The 12,176-nt window shown below is 62.1% G+C and overlaps 4 protein-coding genes across 5 annotated transcripts; 1 reads left to right on the top strand and 3 right to left on the bottom strand.

Moving 5' to 3' along the window:
• On the bottom strand, nucleotides 1–2,861 carry CHLRE_06g276250v5 (uncharacterized protein). The gene is made up of 8 exons (XM_043063016.1): nucleotides 2,430–2,861; nucleotides 1,784–2,286; nucleotides 1,626–1,664; nucleotides 1,211–1,546; nucleotides 925–1,084; nucleotides 651–839; nucleotides 467–544; nucleotides 1–312 (listed from the first exon to the last, which is right to left on the bottom strand). Exons 1-8 carry the CDS (start codon nucleotides 2,500–2,502, stop codon nucleotides 8–10), a joined length of 1,683 nt encoding a protein of 560 aa, XP_042923722.1. The 5' UTR covers nucleotides 2,503–2,861; the 3' UTR covers nucleotides 1–7.
• Nucleotides 2,862–2,961: 100 nt separating this feature from the next.
• On the top strand, nucleotides 2,962–6,434 carry CHLRE_06g276300v5 (uncharacterized protein). Of its 2 annotated transcripts, none has more exons than XM_043063018.1 (5): nucleotides 2,962–3,445; nucleotides 3,588–4,082; nucleotides 4,215–4,325; nucleotides 4,432–4,780; nucleotides 4,974–6,434. In XM_043063018.1, exons 1-5 carry the CDS (start codon nucleotides 3,416–3,418, stop codon nucleotides 5,276–5,278), a joined length of 1,290 nt encoding a protein of 429 aa, XP_042923723.1. In that variant the 5' UTR covers nucleotides 2,962–3,415; the 3' UTR covers nucleotides 5,279–6,434. The 2 variants fall into 2 exon arrangements, with proteins under 2 accessions (XP_042923723.1, XP_042923724.1); XM_043063017.1 differs by having other exon boundaries at nucleotides 3,616–4,082.
• Nucleotide 6,435: 1 nt separating this feature from the next.
• Nucleotides 6,436–9,541, bottom strand: CHLRE_06g276350v5 (uncharacterized protein). The gene is made up of 4 exons (XM_001690629.3): nucleotides 9,271–9,541; nucleotides 8,029–8,104; nucleotides 7,150–7,765; nucleotides 6,436–6,791 (listed from the first exon to the last, which is right to left on the bottom strand). The coding sequence occupies exons 1-3, from the start codon at nucleotides 9,354–9,356 to the stop codon at nucleotides 7,607–7,609; spliced, it is 321 nt and encodes a 106-aa protein (XP_001690681.2). The 5' UTR covers nucleotides 9,357–9,541; the 3' UTR covers nucleotides 6,436–6,791; nucleotides 7,150–7,606.
• Nucleotides 9,542–9,595: 54 nt separating this feature from the next.
• On the bottom strand, nucleotides 9,596–12,081 carry CHLRE_06g276371v5 (uncharacterized protein). Its single transcript, XM_043063019.1, has 6 exons — nucleotides 11,548–12,081; nucleotides 10,890–11,404; nucleotides 10,732–10,770; nucleotides 10,487–10,652; nucleotides 10,303–10,380; nucleotides 9,596–10,148 (listed from the first exon to the last, which is right to left on the bottom strand). Exons 1-6 carry the CDS (start codon nucleotides 11,618–11,620, stop codon nucleotides 9,844–9,846), a joined length of 1,176 nt encoding a protein of 391 aa, XP_042923725.1. The 5' UTR covers nucleotides 11,621–12,081; the 3' UTR covers nucleotides 9,596–9,843.
• Between the last annotated feature and the right edge of the window lie 95 nt (nucleotides 12,082–12,176).

A 12,176-nucleotide genomic window follows, 5' to 3' on the forward strand; every position in this document is an offset into this window, starting at 1 on the left:
GCCTCCGTCAGACAGTCCAGGAAGAAGCGCTGGCCCTCGCCCACACTGGCCGCCAGCGCCTCCAGCGCGCCTGGTAGTTGAAGGTGCCGTAGAAGGCCGCGCCGTACTGAAAGGACTTCTTGCGATTCCACCGGCCCAGGAACAGCATCATCAGCGTATCCGCCAGCTCCACCGATGTGTTGAAGCCCGGCAGCAGCGTGTGCCAATGCCGGTGAAAGCCCTCAAGCGCGCTGGTGCCCCGCTTCGAGCGCCACTTGGGGGGCTTCTCAGGGTCCGGCTCCACGTTGATGTACATCTCCACGCCGACAGGGTCTGCGCATACACCGGCCCATGGGCATGTGGAATGTGCATGAGTAGATGTGGGAAATTGAAACCGAATCAGCAACAAACTGCTACGCGCACTAGCCGTGCAGTAAGCCCAGCCGTGCAGTAAAAACAACCTACTACTGGTACGCCTGAAACCTACCGCTGAGGCGGCCCTCCTTGATGTGCAGGCGGACACGCTCAATCGCGTCCAGGGTGTCCGTGTTCAGCAGCCGCGCGCCTGCATGTTGGAGCAGGCGGGCAGATGATGGGCCGCAGTGAGCTTCTCACGCAATGCGGCGCGGCAATAGCACCACCACACAGCCAGCGCCAGGATCACAGCGCACCTGTGCTCATGTCGATTTGACGCTCGTACTGAGCCACCACCTTTTCGAAGCGCTCCAGCAGCTCCTTCGGAGGTGGAATGAAGGACCGGCATGTGGTGTCGTTGATGGGCCAGCCCTTGGATGCCGCCAGCTTCTCATCCTCCTTGTTCCGCACACGGAAAGCGCCAGCAATGTCAGCGATGAACGTCGCTGCAATCACCATCAAAGAGCAAGCACACAGTCACCAAATGGGCACGACCACCCGATAGAACCACACGTTGACAATTGCTCATACCTCGCAGGCTGTGGTCGGATGGCAGGGTGTCAGTGATCCGGCGCTCCACGTGGAACAGGTCCTCCTTGATGCCACCGCCCGGAGGCATGCCTGGAAAGCAGCGCTCCAGCAGCTTGCCGGTCGTGTGGCTGTTGTCCACGTAGATCATGCCGAGTTGGCTCTGCACGGGGTAACACACGCAATTGCAAGTTGTTCAGCACGCATATTCTGAGGCACGGCTTATGTGGCTGCTGCAGCGAAGCCAAGCAGCTTTTACCAGGTCAAGGAGTCACCCGTTACTGCGTACCTTCTTCAGAGACAGGTTACGCTGTGCCAGCCGGCGCAGCGCATCCTCAAGCTCCAGCAGCCCACCACCACCGAGGTACAAGCCCACAATCTCGCCTCGTTCGTTCATAACAGTTGTAGACTCCTTGAACGCGCGCTCACCGTCTGTAGTCCGCACCTTTTTGGCGTTTTTGAAGGCGCCATCAATGCGCAGAACCTCAAAGGGCAGCGACTGCATGTGCTGTTCTGCTGCCGCCACTTCACCCCGCACAGCGACAAGGAAGCACTTGATTGCGTACTGCACGCTCAGCAGCGCGCCACCGTACAGGCCGTCTTCAAAGCGGGGGAAAGGCAGCACCTGCAGGTAAAGAAATGTCAGACGGCGGGATTGCAGAAGAGGGGGCGAGCGATGCTGGGGTCCCGTCAACCCTGCTCACCTTGCTTCCAGAACCCGGGGCAGCCGCCTCTGCGTCCTCCTGTATTCACAAGGTGCGGCGTAGCACTGATCATACTGCAGGCAGGGCTAACAAGACGGGCGGCCTGTTGATACTAACAGGGCGGCCTGGTGATACTAAGAAGACAGCCATGCACATACCTCAACGTCGGTTCTGTCCCCATCCTCATCCGGGTCCAGGCCTGCTCTGCCGCCTGCGCTGGCGCCTGCTCTGCCGCCTGCTCTGCCGCCTGCGCTGGCGCCTGCTCTGCCGCCTGCGCTGCCACCTGCGCTGCCACCTGCGCTGCCGCCTGCGCTGCCGCCTGCGCTGCTGCCTGCGCTGCCGCCTGTGCTGCCACCCACGACGTCGCCTGCTGTGCTGCCGCCCGCAGGCTGAAAAAAGTCGCGTATGGTGCGCCCCCTCTTCAGCATCAAGTACTCCAGCTCCGTCATCTTATGCACCATATGCGCCTTCTCGTTGACCATGTCGCAGATGCTGCTGAAGCTGGTGCCCTGGGGCGGCATGACCGACAGCGTGCGCACGACCCGCCACGTGAGCCCACTCTGCCGAGTTAGCACGCCGGGGAGTTTCAGCTGCACGTACCCCGGCAGCTGCGAGACGATCTCCGGGTCGCACATTTGGAAGTGTTTGGCGTCAGTGCAGACTGCATGGCAGGGGAAGGGGGCCAGCGGTTTCTCAGCTGTCGATCGTCGCCGCATGTCGGGTGACATGTCGTTGCGCACGCCGAGAACGTCGCGAGGTGCGTGGCACAGCGTAATGTTGCACTTGCAATTGTATACCACTCACTCTTGCATTTTGCTTGACTGCAAAAAACCCACACGTCCTCCTCCCCGTCGCCGATGAGCTTCTTGACGTCCATCGCCCAGCCCCAGTACACGCAGTTGGCCTTCGTGCACGTTGGGCACTTTGGCCGCCATGTTGAGTTGCAAAGGCGCTTAGGGTCCCAGAGGATGAGCTGCGTGCGCGAGCACACAGTCTGGACAAGCCGCTCGCACTCGCTGCCCTGGAAGCGCGGGTCCGAAGGGCTGGCAAAGCGGATTTCGTATGGTAGTGGGAGGTTTACGTTCTTGTCGTCGCAGTAATCCTTGATAGCAAGCGCGATCCTATAGAGAATGTCAGCCTTGTTTAAATGAGTGAACTCGAGGCGCTTCAAGACGACCGTGTCAGTGTGCAGCTCAAATTCTACGGATGTTTTCAAGCCGTTGCCGCTAGCGTGGTACTTGATAGTGTGGGGAGTGCTGTTCGGTACCGTGGTCCAGGTTGTGGCTTGGTCTTTCTTTGCTTTTTTGCGCACAGGCTCAGACATATTGATAAGAAAGCATTTCACTTATCGATGTGTATTTGTAGCAGCGACTATGGGCCCTTCCTGAGCACCCCGAATTAGCGCACCGAATTAGCGCTAATTCGACCCCATGCGCCCCCCCAGACAGCCGGACCACTTCACGCAATCTTGCCGGGGTGCCTCGATTGAAGCCCCGCGCTTCAGCTGTTGCTTACTTTGCATTGCTGTTAACCGTCACATTGTGTCGTGGTAATTCAGCGTCCACTCTCCAGCACCTGTTACGAATCCTATCGGCGCCTACTTTGCGATTTGGCCCGTGTTCGCAAGGCATATCAGTAAAGCCACATGCATAGCTGCACCTAGATCGCACGCTGCTGCGGCGGAGCAGCGAGCAAGAAACCTTACGTTGCTCTTGGACCCGGCGAGCCCACGAGGCGCCGCTGCACGATGCAGCGAGCGGCGGCGGTGCCTTCTGCGAGGGGCAGCATGCATGGCGGAGGCCGAGGCGGTGGCGGCGCAGGTGAGGCGTTTTGACGCGAAGGGGAAGGGGTGCTGATGGCTGGAACTCTCGCCTCCGGGGCGGACAAGCTTGCCTGACCTGCGTGCAAATGGCGTAGGATGGCGCAAGGTGACTTTGGCCTCACATCAATATTTTGGCCTAGGCGATGGGGCCGACTACCCCGCCCACAGGTTTTCTTCGTGCAGTCGCGTCCACGGCACTCGGCGCGCAAAATCTGGCGTCACTCCTTGGACGCCGAGCCTCTGTGGTGGCAGTGCATGCAGACGGGGCTGGTGGGACCACGGGCCGGGTGCCATTCAGACGCCGGAAACCGCGGCCGGACCCACTGCAAAGGCTGATGCTGCGGAAGCTGCGGGACATCCAGAACGACGTGCGCGGCATCCAGAACGACGTGCGCGGCATCCAGCAGAAGCAGGATGGATTCGCTGAGACACAGAGCATCATCGTCGAGTCGCTCGTGGGCAGCGAGCTCAGTGAGCGCGACCCGCCGGACGTGGACAGCAGCAAAGCGCGCAGAGCCGTCAAGCTGCAGTCTGCGGACAGCGTTGTGGCCTGTGTGGTGCCGCAAGAGCTCCCGCCGCGCCTGCTGCACGAGGACGCACCTGCGCAGCTCACGGCGTGGCTCATGGAGGATCGGGTGAGCGGCGTGATGAGTGGGGGCTACCGTTTGTTACCGTTTGTTCCAGCGTCTTGACCTGCCAACGCATAGGCCAGCTCTGACGTGTCAAAATGGACCCTGACTTGTCTTCTGCCGCCGCCGCTTGTGTAGGGCCGAGGCATCCGCGCTATCCTGCGGTCGTGTCTGCGTGCGGTGCCTTCCCTGCTCGGGGCGGTGGCGGGGAGTGCAGAGGACAAGGCGGCGGCTGCGACTGAAGCTGAGGTGAGAGCTTGCCGCTATTACGTATGGCGGCTGGCGGCGTCAACTGCTCCAACAGCAACGGCAGACAGGACGTGCTACCGTACGTGCGATTTTACACTGTTCGCAGGTGGCGCTGACAGAGCTCGAGAAGGCTGGGGCTGGCCAAAAGGAGCTGCGAGCCGCCTGTGACGCGCTCAAGTGCTGCGCGGCGCGGCTGCCGGTCTCCTTGAAGCTGCTCGAGGACTGCGTCAAGGACCCGAAGAAAGCCGAGGAGCTGCTGCGCGGTGAGCTGTGCATCGCGGCGCTGACGTCGCTGCACCCGGTCAGCGGCACGGCCTCATCGACGGCCAAAGAGCTGGAGATCGACCGCCTGCTGCCGCTACGGTTGCTTCCGGCGGCTGACGGCGCCAACGGCACCAGCAACAACGGTGGCATCGCCATCCTGGAGGTGCAGGAGATCAAGTCGTCCACCGCTGGTGAGTGAAGTGCCGACAGACATGGCACCAGACGGGGTGGTCGGGACACGGCATTCAAACTGGTTGGCATGGGCGGCGAGGATTTCCAAGGCGTCATGTTACCTGCTGCGTTGAGGTGTCTGGGAGCCTCTGTGCCGCGGTCCATGTATTGACCGGGATCAGGCCGCACTCCACGACCTCTGCTCATGCGCAGGTCTACCCACGGGGGGTGACCAGGCGGCCCGCCTGGGCTCCGTTCTGGGGTGCTCCTACGGTGTGCTGCAAGAGCGGCTCCAGCACGCGGCGGCAGGCGCTGTGCCGCCGCTGCCGGTGAAGCTGCGCCTGCAGGGGACCATTGCGCTCGGCAAAGACGGCGACCCCAACGCGGATGCGGCGCAGCTCCCGCCCCAGCAGACGCTTAAAACCGCTGACGACAAGGTGCACGACATGCAGATGCAGTACCTGGTCCTGGCGAAGGGCGCTCTGGTGCCCTGGGTGCCGAGCCGCCCGAAGCAGTGAGCGGTCGGGACACGCGGTTGACAGCGAGCCGAGCTGCTACCGCGGTCTTCGTACCGCTGCAGCTTTGCGCGCGACGGGTAGCTGCTGGGGTGCCCGGGCCGCGAGGCTGCGGTCGAGCGGCGGGGGCGACCTGCTGCAGGCGTCCGCGGTGGCTGCAACGCGTGGACCTGTCTGTTGGGGAAGTGCCGAGGGCATGAGGCATGGCGAGCTTGGACAGTGCGGCACCGTGGCAGGTATTAAGCTGACACCCATTGTGTCATCCGGCGCGGTTTTGGAGTGCGGGCATGCCATGTGCGTACCATTTTAGGCACGTCACGCGACGAGGGCGCTTGAAGAGTGGGGTCGGAGAGTGCGTAGAGCTTTTGAGTGGGAAAGAATGGGAGATTCGTTCATGGGAAAATGTGGGAGATGCATTTCATAAATGTGGTGAACAGTTGAGCGTTTGGGCCGCATTTTGACGAGTTGGCCGGTCTCTGACGCGTGGTAGGATGGTGGGCGTCACCAAAGTGAGAGGCTGGCGGCCTGTGGCGGTCTCACCGCTGAGAGACATTGACCATCGGTGTCTCGGGACTTGTCCATAACGATAACGTTTGTATTGCATGTACCATTTCGTGGGGTGTAAGGGTTCACCTCTCCGGCTGGCACCTCGCAGCCATGTACTCTGGCCTTGTCATTTTGTATGGAGTGAACCCAGTCACTGTTGCGCTGCGCATGCGATACATTGCAATCATGTGATGCGTCGGCAAGTGGAAAGTTTGGCAGGGGATGGAGCGCTGTGTGGACGGAGCATCCATGGGGAAGTGTTGGTGTACCTAAATATGCAAGTAGCGCAAGGCAATTCTGTAGCGCCGGCCGCATTGGCATGCGCAGCTCTCGAGTGTGGCGTGTGGCACATTTAATAAGCCCGCATTTCACCACATGCGTTGGTGTTCATATCTAGGACGTGCATGTCGCAATAGGTCGGCAGGGTACCGGCGTGTCTGGGACTTCAGAGCCTCTGCGGCGATGCATCAGTGCTTACCTGCTCCGTTTGAGGGGAAGGGCACAAGACTGGGGGAGGGAGGAGCCCGGAGGAGCACAGGGTCGCGAAGGCGCAGGCTCCCATGTATGTATACGCTGGTCACTCTGTTGTCGAGGGCGCTGTAAGTGTGGGATGCTACGATACGATTTGGCCACATCCGCAGTTGCCAGAGCCACGTGAAATGCCTCCCCGGCATCGCCAGCACAAACAAGCTCCCAACGCCAGCCGCCTCGTGCGCACCGCAATGACACGTCACCCACACTGGCCTGAAGCACTCGTGTCGACAGCATAATAGGCTGTTCTCGGAGCTTTCTGGAGCGTAAGGGCCGCGCGTCAGCTCCAATCCAGCCACCAGCACAGCGCGGCCACTTGTGTACTGTGCAGAAATGTCAGCCGCGCACGAACCAATGCTCGCGCCACATGCCCTCAATTGAGTTGCTGGCACAGGTTTGGGCGTCACACGCACTACGGGACGATGACGACACCTTGCCCCTTTGCAGTGTACCATCTCAATCATTGGGGTTTGGGGGGTTTCCCTGCCGGCTGGGACTACTGCCGCTGCTGGTTGAGCTGCGGCTGGCGCACCGGCCGGCGGGGCGGCCGCCGGCGGCGGCGGCCTGGCTGCTACTGCCGTGACGGGCGCTGCCGACCTCGCTGGAGCAACTTGAACTTGAGGGCCCGGAGCTGTGGACATGAGGCTACAGCCGCAGGCTGCGAGCCGCAGTGGTCACGAGAAGGCGGCAGAGATGCTGCTACTGCCGCGGCTGCGGCGTCGGCTCCAGAGCGGCGTGCCGTACTGTCAGGCGCAGGTGATGCAGGTACGGGTGCCGTGCGCGAGGGGGGTTGCGACTTCAGTGCAGTATGCGGCAGGTTTCCATTACTCATCAGCGATGGACGCTTGGATACAGGGTATAAGGCTTGGTGTGTAGACCTTACTGGCATGAGCATGGCGTACTGACACAATCTGGGCACTATGGCTTCGACGTGTCCATCAGCGTACAACAGTACCAGGTGCGCCAGCCCGGCGCTGACACATACACAGTCTCGCTTCCTCTCATGCCCCTGGACCAAAGTGACATCAGCCCTCATTGCACCCTGCAACTGCGCAAGCCGACACCTTGGTCAAGCACACACTCGAACGCCCCTCCCTCAACATCCCCCACAATGCGCGATGCTATCCTCAATTCCTCATGCACACGAGCACTCCTCTCAATGCGTGCACCCACTGCAAGTTCAAATCCCATCAGCCGTACACCTGAAAGAGCGCGCGTCACGGGCTACTCGACAATCCAGGCCAATCCATTACTTCAGAAGCGGTCCTTGGCCGCGCGGATGGCGCCAAACACCTGCCAGTCGGGCGCGGCGGCGTCAAAGCCCAGCTGCTGGCGAATGGCTGGGTCGTGGGGGCGCAGGAAGGGGTTGGTCGCCTTCTCATCACCCAGGCGGCTATGCACGGTGGGCTCGCCCTGGAGGGGGGGAGGAGGACGGGAAGCGGGGAGGGCGGGGAGGGTGGGGAGTGGGGAGGTTGGCACACGGGCACGGCTGGGAGCGTAGTTCAAGTACAGGCGGAGGCAAAGAAGGGGGCAGGGGCAGAATACACGGCAGAGCCCGTGGTAAAGACAGACACGAGGGGCGAAGGGCTCGCATTAGAGCCGGCACGGCTGCCGCAATCAGCGGCAAGCGCGCTGTGCCCTCGCCCCTCCTGTGGCAACCCGCTGCCCCCACGCACCCGCGCCCGCGCCGCGTCAATAGCCGCCTTGCCCTCCGCCAGCGCGCTGTTGGCCGGGTCCACCGTCACCGCGAACCTGAGGATGTGCATGAGGCGCGGGAGCGGGGAGGCAGGAGTGGGGTGGATGGGGGTGCAAACGTAAGTTACTCTGGTATTCAGTGACCCTTGCCACTCCTACCACTCACATGCACCCATGCCCCCCTGGTGTTGTTTCTTGGGATTGGGCATATACCCCCCTCCCCCAGGTTCCGGCCACTCCTCCTCCTCGCTCGGGCTGGCTGGTTCGGGTTCGAGTCTCTGTTTTTTTGCTTGGGTTTGGAGCAAACTACCCCCTCCCCCAAGACCACCAAGACCTTGCACCCAGGCCCTCCTAAATAGTGCCGTGCCCCCGGGGAGGCGTGCTGTCGGTTGTCCCCTTGCCGCACTTGTTACGCCTGTCCCTCGTCGCAAGCATCATTCCTAGGGTACCGACCTACTGCGGGGATTGCTCTGGGCGTGGCGTATCCGCAACCTTCTGTGGGCGTCGCAACAACGCATACCTGGGCTGCCGGCATGCGTGGGAGCCGTTCGCGGCCCGCGGCCGGCGCACCCGTCCGCACCCCTCTCCGCACCTGTCACCACCCCGGCTGGGAAGTAACCGCCCATGCGATGCCCATGCGATGCCGATGCCCCGCCTACTTCGGGCAAACCTCGCCCTTGCCCCCTCTCTTTGTTTCCCAGGCTCGCGCGCGCTAGACACTAGTTTGGCTTCGACCACTTGCACATCCTTCCTGCAGTTGCTCACAAGTGTTGGCCCTCCCTCCCACATGTCGCCTTCATGCCGGCGCTTCCAACCTGGCACCGGTACCGCTCTGGTTCGTCACAGGTGGGTATCGTTGCGGTTCGCGTGCATTAGCTAGCGGGCTGGGTTCACCGCGCCGCGAGCCTGGGTGTTACTTGATGGTAAGCGAGTTGGCGATTTCCGGCCTACCGTCTACGGCCTACACCATTCAGATGCACGAGACTGAAGGGCGACCAAGATAAATGTTAACGCCACTCCTCCTCCTCGCTCGGGTTGGCTGGTTTTGGTTTGGGTCTCTGGTTTTTTGCTTGGGTTTGGAATGATCTACCCCCATCCCCCCCTACACCTCCTGGTCATAACGCATCGGTATGGTACCTACGTTCGCAACGCCTGTACTACGTCTCCTTCGTCCTAATTAATCATGCATGGAACCCCCCCCCCACACACACATATACACCCACCTGGCGTTGGACTGGGTGTACTCGTACGCGCAGTAGACCAGCGTGTCGTCCGGCAGCGGCGTCAGCTGGCTGAGCGAGGCCCACATCTGCTGCGGGCTGCCCTCGAACAGCCGCCCGCAGCCCAGCGCGAACAGCGTGTCAGCGAGGCTCGCGCGCGCTCGCACACGCACCTCAGCTTGCGCTGCATCGCGTCCGCCCACGCGCGCGCCTCCGCCAGCCGCCGCAGGTGCCACCGCCGCCGCAGCGCGCGCTGGATGGTCCTCGCCGCCTGCTGCCGCCGGATGGCGTCCAGCAGCGCGATGTCCGCGCGCGTGAGCCCCAGCTGCCCCAGCCGCAGCAGCCGTCCCACCCAGCCGCCGGCACCCGCCTCCCAGGCGAGGAGCCGCCCCTGCCCCCGCCGCCGCCGCCACTCACAGCACTGGCGCTGGTCCCCGGCCGGCTAACCGCACCTGCCCCCGCCGCCGCTGCCACCCGGCCCAGGCCCCAACCCGAGGCCGGAGCCCACCAGGCCGCTCAGCGCCACGCCCGCCGCCACGTCAGCCAGCGTCAGGCCCGCCACCTCCGCCGCCTCCGTCAGACAGTCCAGGAAGAAGCGCTGGCCCTCGCCCACACTGGCCGCCAGCGCCTCCAGCGCGCCTGGTAGTTGAAGGTGCCGTAGAAGGCCGCGCCGTACTGAAAGGACTTCTTGCGATTCCACCGGCCCAGGAACAGCATCATCAGCGTATCCGCCAGCTCCACCGATGTGTTGAAGCCCGGCAGCAGCGTGTGCCAATGCCGGTGAAAGCCCTCAAGCGCGCTGGTGCCCCGCTTCGAGCGCCACTTGGGGGGCTTCTCAGGGTCCGGCTCCACGTTGATGTACATCTCCACGCCGACAGGGTCTGCGCATACACCGGCCCATGGGCATGTGGAATGTGCATGAGTAGATGTGGGAAATTGAAACCGAATCAGCAACAAACTGCTACGCGCACTAGCCGTGCAGTAAGCCCAGCCGTGCAGTAAAAACAACCTACTACTGGTACGCCTGAAACCTACCGCTGAGGCGGCCCTCCTTGATGTGCAGGCGGACACGCTCAATCGCGTCCAGGGTGTCCGTGTTCAGCAGCCGCGCGCCTGCATGTTGGAGCAGGCGGGCAGATGATGGGCCGCAGTGAGCTTCTCACGCAATGCGGCGCGGCAATAGCACCACCACACAGCCAGCGCCAGGATCACAGCGCACCTGTGTTCATGTCGATTTGACGCTCGTACTGAGCCACCGACTGCATGTGCTGTTCTGCTGCCGCCACTTCACCCCGCACAGCGACAAGGAAGCACTTGATTGCGTACTGCACGCTCAGCAGCGCGCCACCGTACAGGCCGTCTTCAAAGCGGGGGAAAGGCAGCACCTGCAGGTAAAGAAATGTCAGACGGCGGGCTTGCAGAAGAGGGGGCGAGCGATGCTGGGGTCCCGTCAACCCTGCTCACCTTGCTTCCAGAACCCGGGGCAGCCGCCTCTGCGTCCTCCTGTATTCACAAGGTGCGGCGTAGCACTGATCATACTGCAGGCAGGGCTAACAAGACGGGCGGCCTGTTGATACTAACAGGGCGGCCTGGTGATACTAAGAAGACAGCCATGCACATACCTCAACGTCGGTTCTGTCCCCATCCTCATCCGGGTCCAGGCCTGCTCTGCCGCCTGCGCTGGCGCCTGCTCTGCCGCCTGCTCTGCCGCCTGCGCTGGCGCCTGCTCTGCCGCCTGCGCTGCCACCTGCGCTGCCACCTGCGCTGCCGCCTGCGCTGCCGCCTGCGCTGCCGCCTGCGCTGCTGCCTGCGCTGCCGCCTGTGCTGCCACCCACGACGTCGCCTGCTGTGCTGCCGCCCGCAGGCTGAAAAAAGTCGCGTATGGTGCGCCCCCTCTTCAGCATCAAGTACTCCAGCTCCGTCATCTTATGCACCATATGCGCCTTCTCGTTGACCATGTCGCAGATGCTGCTGAAGCTGGTGCCCTGGGGCGGCATGACCGACAGCGTGCGCATGACCCGCCACGTGAGCCCACTCTGCCGAGTTAGCACGCCGGGGAGTTTCAGCTGCACGTACCCCGGCAGCTGCGAGACGATCTCCGGGTCGCACATTTGGAAGTGTTTGGCGTCAGTGCAGACTGCATGGCAGGGGAAGGGGGCCAGCGGTTTCTCAGCTGTCGATCGTCGCCGCATGTCGGGTGACATGTCGTTGCGCACGCCGAGAACGTCGCGAGGTGCGTGGCACAGCGTAATGTTGCACTTGCAATTGTATACCACTCACTCTTGCATTTTGCTTGACTGCAAAAAAACCACACGTCCTCCTCCCCGTCGCCGATGAGCTTCTTGACGTCCATCGCCCAGCCCCAGTACACGCAGTTGGCCTTCGTGCACGTTGGGCACTTTGGCCGCCATGTTGAGTTGCAAAGGCGCTTAGGGTCCCAGAGGATGAGCTGCGTGCGCGAGCACACAGTCTGGACAAGCCGCTCGCACTCGCTGCCCTGGAAGCGCGGGTCCGAAGGGCTGGCAAAGCGGATTTCGTATGGTAGTGGGAGGTTTACGTTCTTGTCGTCGCAGTAATCCTTGATAGCAAGCGCGATCCTATAGAGAATGTCAGCCTTGTTTAAATGAGTGAACTCGAGGCGCTTCAAGACGACCGTGTCAGTGTGCAGCTCAAATTCTACGGATGTTTTCAAGCCGTTGCCGCTAGCGTGGTACTTGATAGTGTGGGGAGTGCTGTTCGGTACCGTGGTCCAGGTTGTGGCTTGGTCTTTCTTTGCTTTTTTGCGCACAGGCTCAGACATATTGATAAGAAAGCATTTCACTTATCGATGTGTATTTGTAGCAGCGACTATGGGCCCTTCCTGAGCACCCCGAATTAGCGCACCGAATTAGCGCTAATTCGACCTCATG

The sequence above is a fragment of the Chlamydomonas reinhardtii genome, chromosome 6 (assembly GCF_000002595.2).
Source record: "Chlamydomonas reinhardtii strain CC-503 cw92 mt+ chromosome 6, whole genome shotgun sequence".
NCBI lineage: Eukaryota > Viridiplantae > Chlorophyta > Chlorophyceae > Chlamydomonadales > Chlamydomonadaceae > Chlamydomonas > Chlamydomonas reinhardtii.

Bases quoted from the DNA above. Each gene is read 5' to 3' on its own strand.
- CHLRE_06g276250v5 (XM_043063016.1), bottom strand. From the start codon at position 2,502: ATGGACGTCAAGAAGCTCATCGGCGACGGGGAGGAGGACGTGTGGGTT. The intron at 2,287-2,429 runs GTGAGTGGTATA...CCTGCCATGCAG, and splicing joins CAGTCAAGCAAAATGCAAGA to TCTGCACTGACGCCAAACAC. The intron at 545-650 runs GTGCGCTGTGAT...TCCAACATGCAG, and splicing joins TCAAATCGACATGAGCACAG to GCGCGCGGCTGCTGAACACG.
- CHLRE_06g276300v5 (XM_043063017.1), top strand. From the start codon at position 3,373: ATGCAGCGAGCGGCGGCGGTGCCTTCTGCGAGGGGCAGCATGCATGGC. The intron at 3,446-3,615 runs GTGAGGCGTTTT...CCCCGCCCACAG, and splicing joins CCGAGGCGGTGGCGGCGCAG to GTTTTCTTCGTGCAGTCGCG. The intron at 4,326-4,431 runs GTGAGAGCTTGC...CACTGTTCGCAG, and splicing joins CGGCTGCGACTGAAGCTGAG to GTGGCGCTGACAGAGCTCGA.
- CHLRE_06g276350v5 (XM_001690629.3), bottom strand. From the start codon at position 9,356: ATGTGGGCCTCGCTCAGCCAGCTGACGCCGCTGCCGGACGACACGCTG. The intron at 8,105-9,270 runs GTGGGTGTATAT...GCACATCCTCAG, and splicing joins TACACCCAGTCCAACGCCAG to GTTCGCGGTGACGGTGGACC. The intron at 7,766-8,028 runs GTGCGTGGGGGC...CCCCCCCTCCAG, and splicing joins TTGACGCGGCGCGGGCGCGG to GGCGAGCCCACCGTGCATAG.
- CHLRE_06g276371v5 (XM_043063019.1), bottom strand. From the start codon at position 11,620: ATGGACGTCAAGAAGCTCATCGGCGACGGGGAGGAGGACGTGTGGTTT. The intron at 10,653-10,731 runs GTGAGCAGGGTT...CTTTACCTGCAG, and splicing joins CCCCGGGTTCTGGAAGCAAG to GTGCTGCCTTTCCCCCGCTT. The intron at 10,149-10,302 runs GTAGGTTTCAGG...GTGTATGCGCAG, and splicing joins CAAGGAGGGCCGCCTCAGCG to ACCCTGTCGGCGTGGAGATG.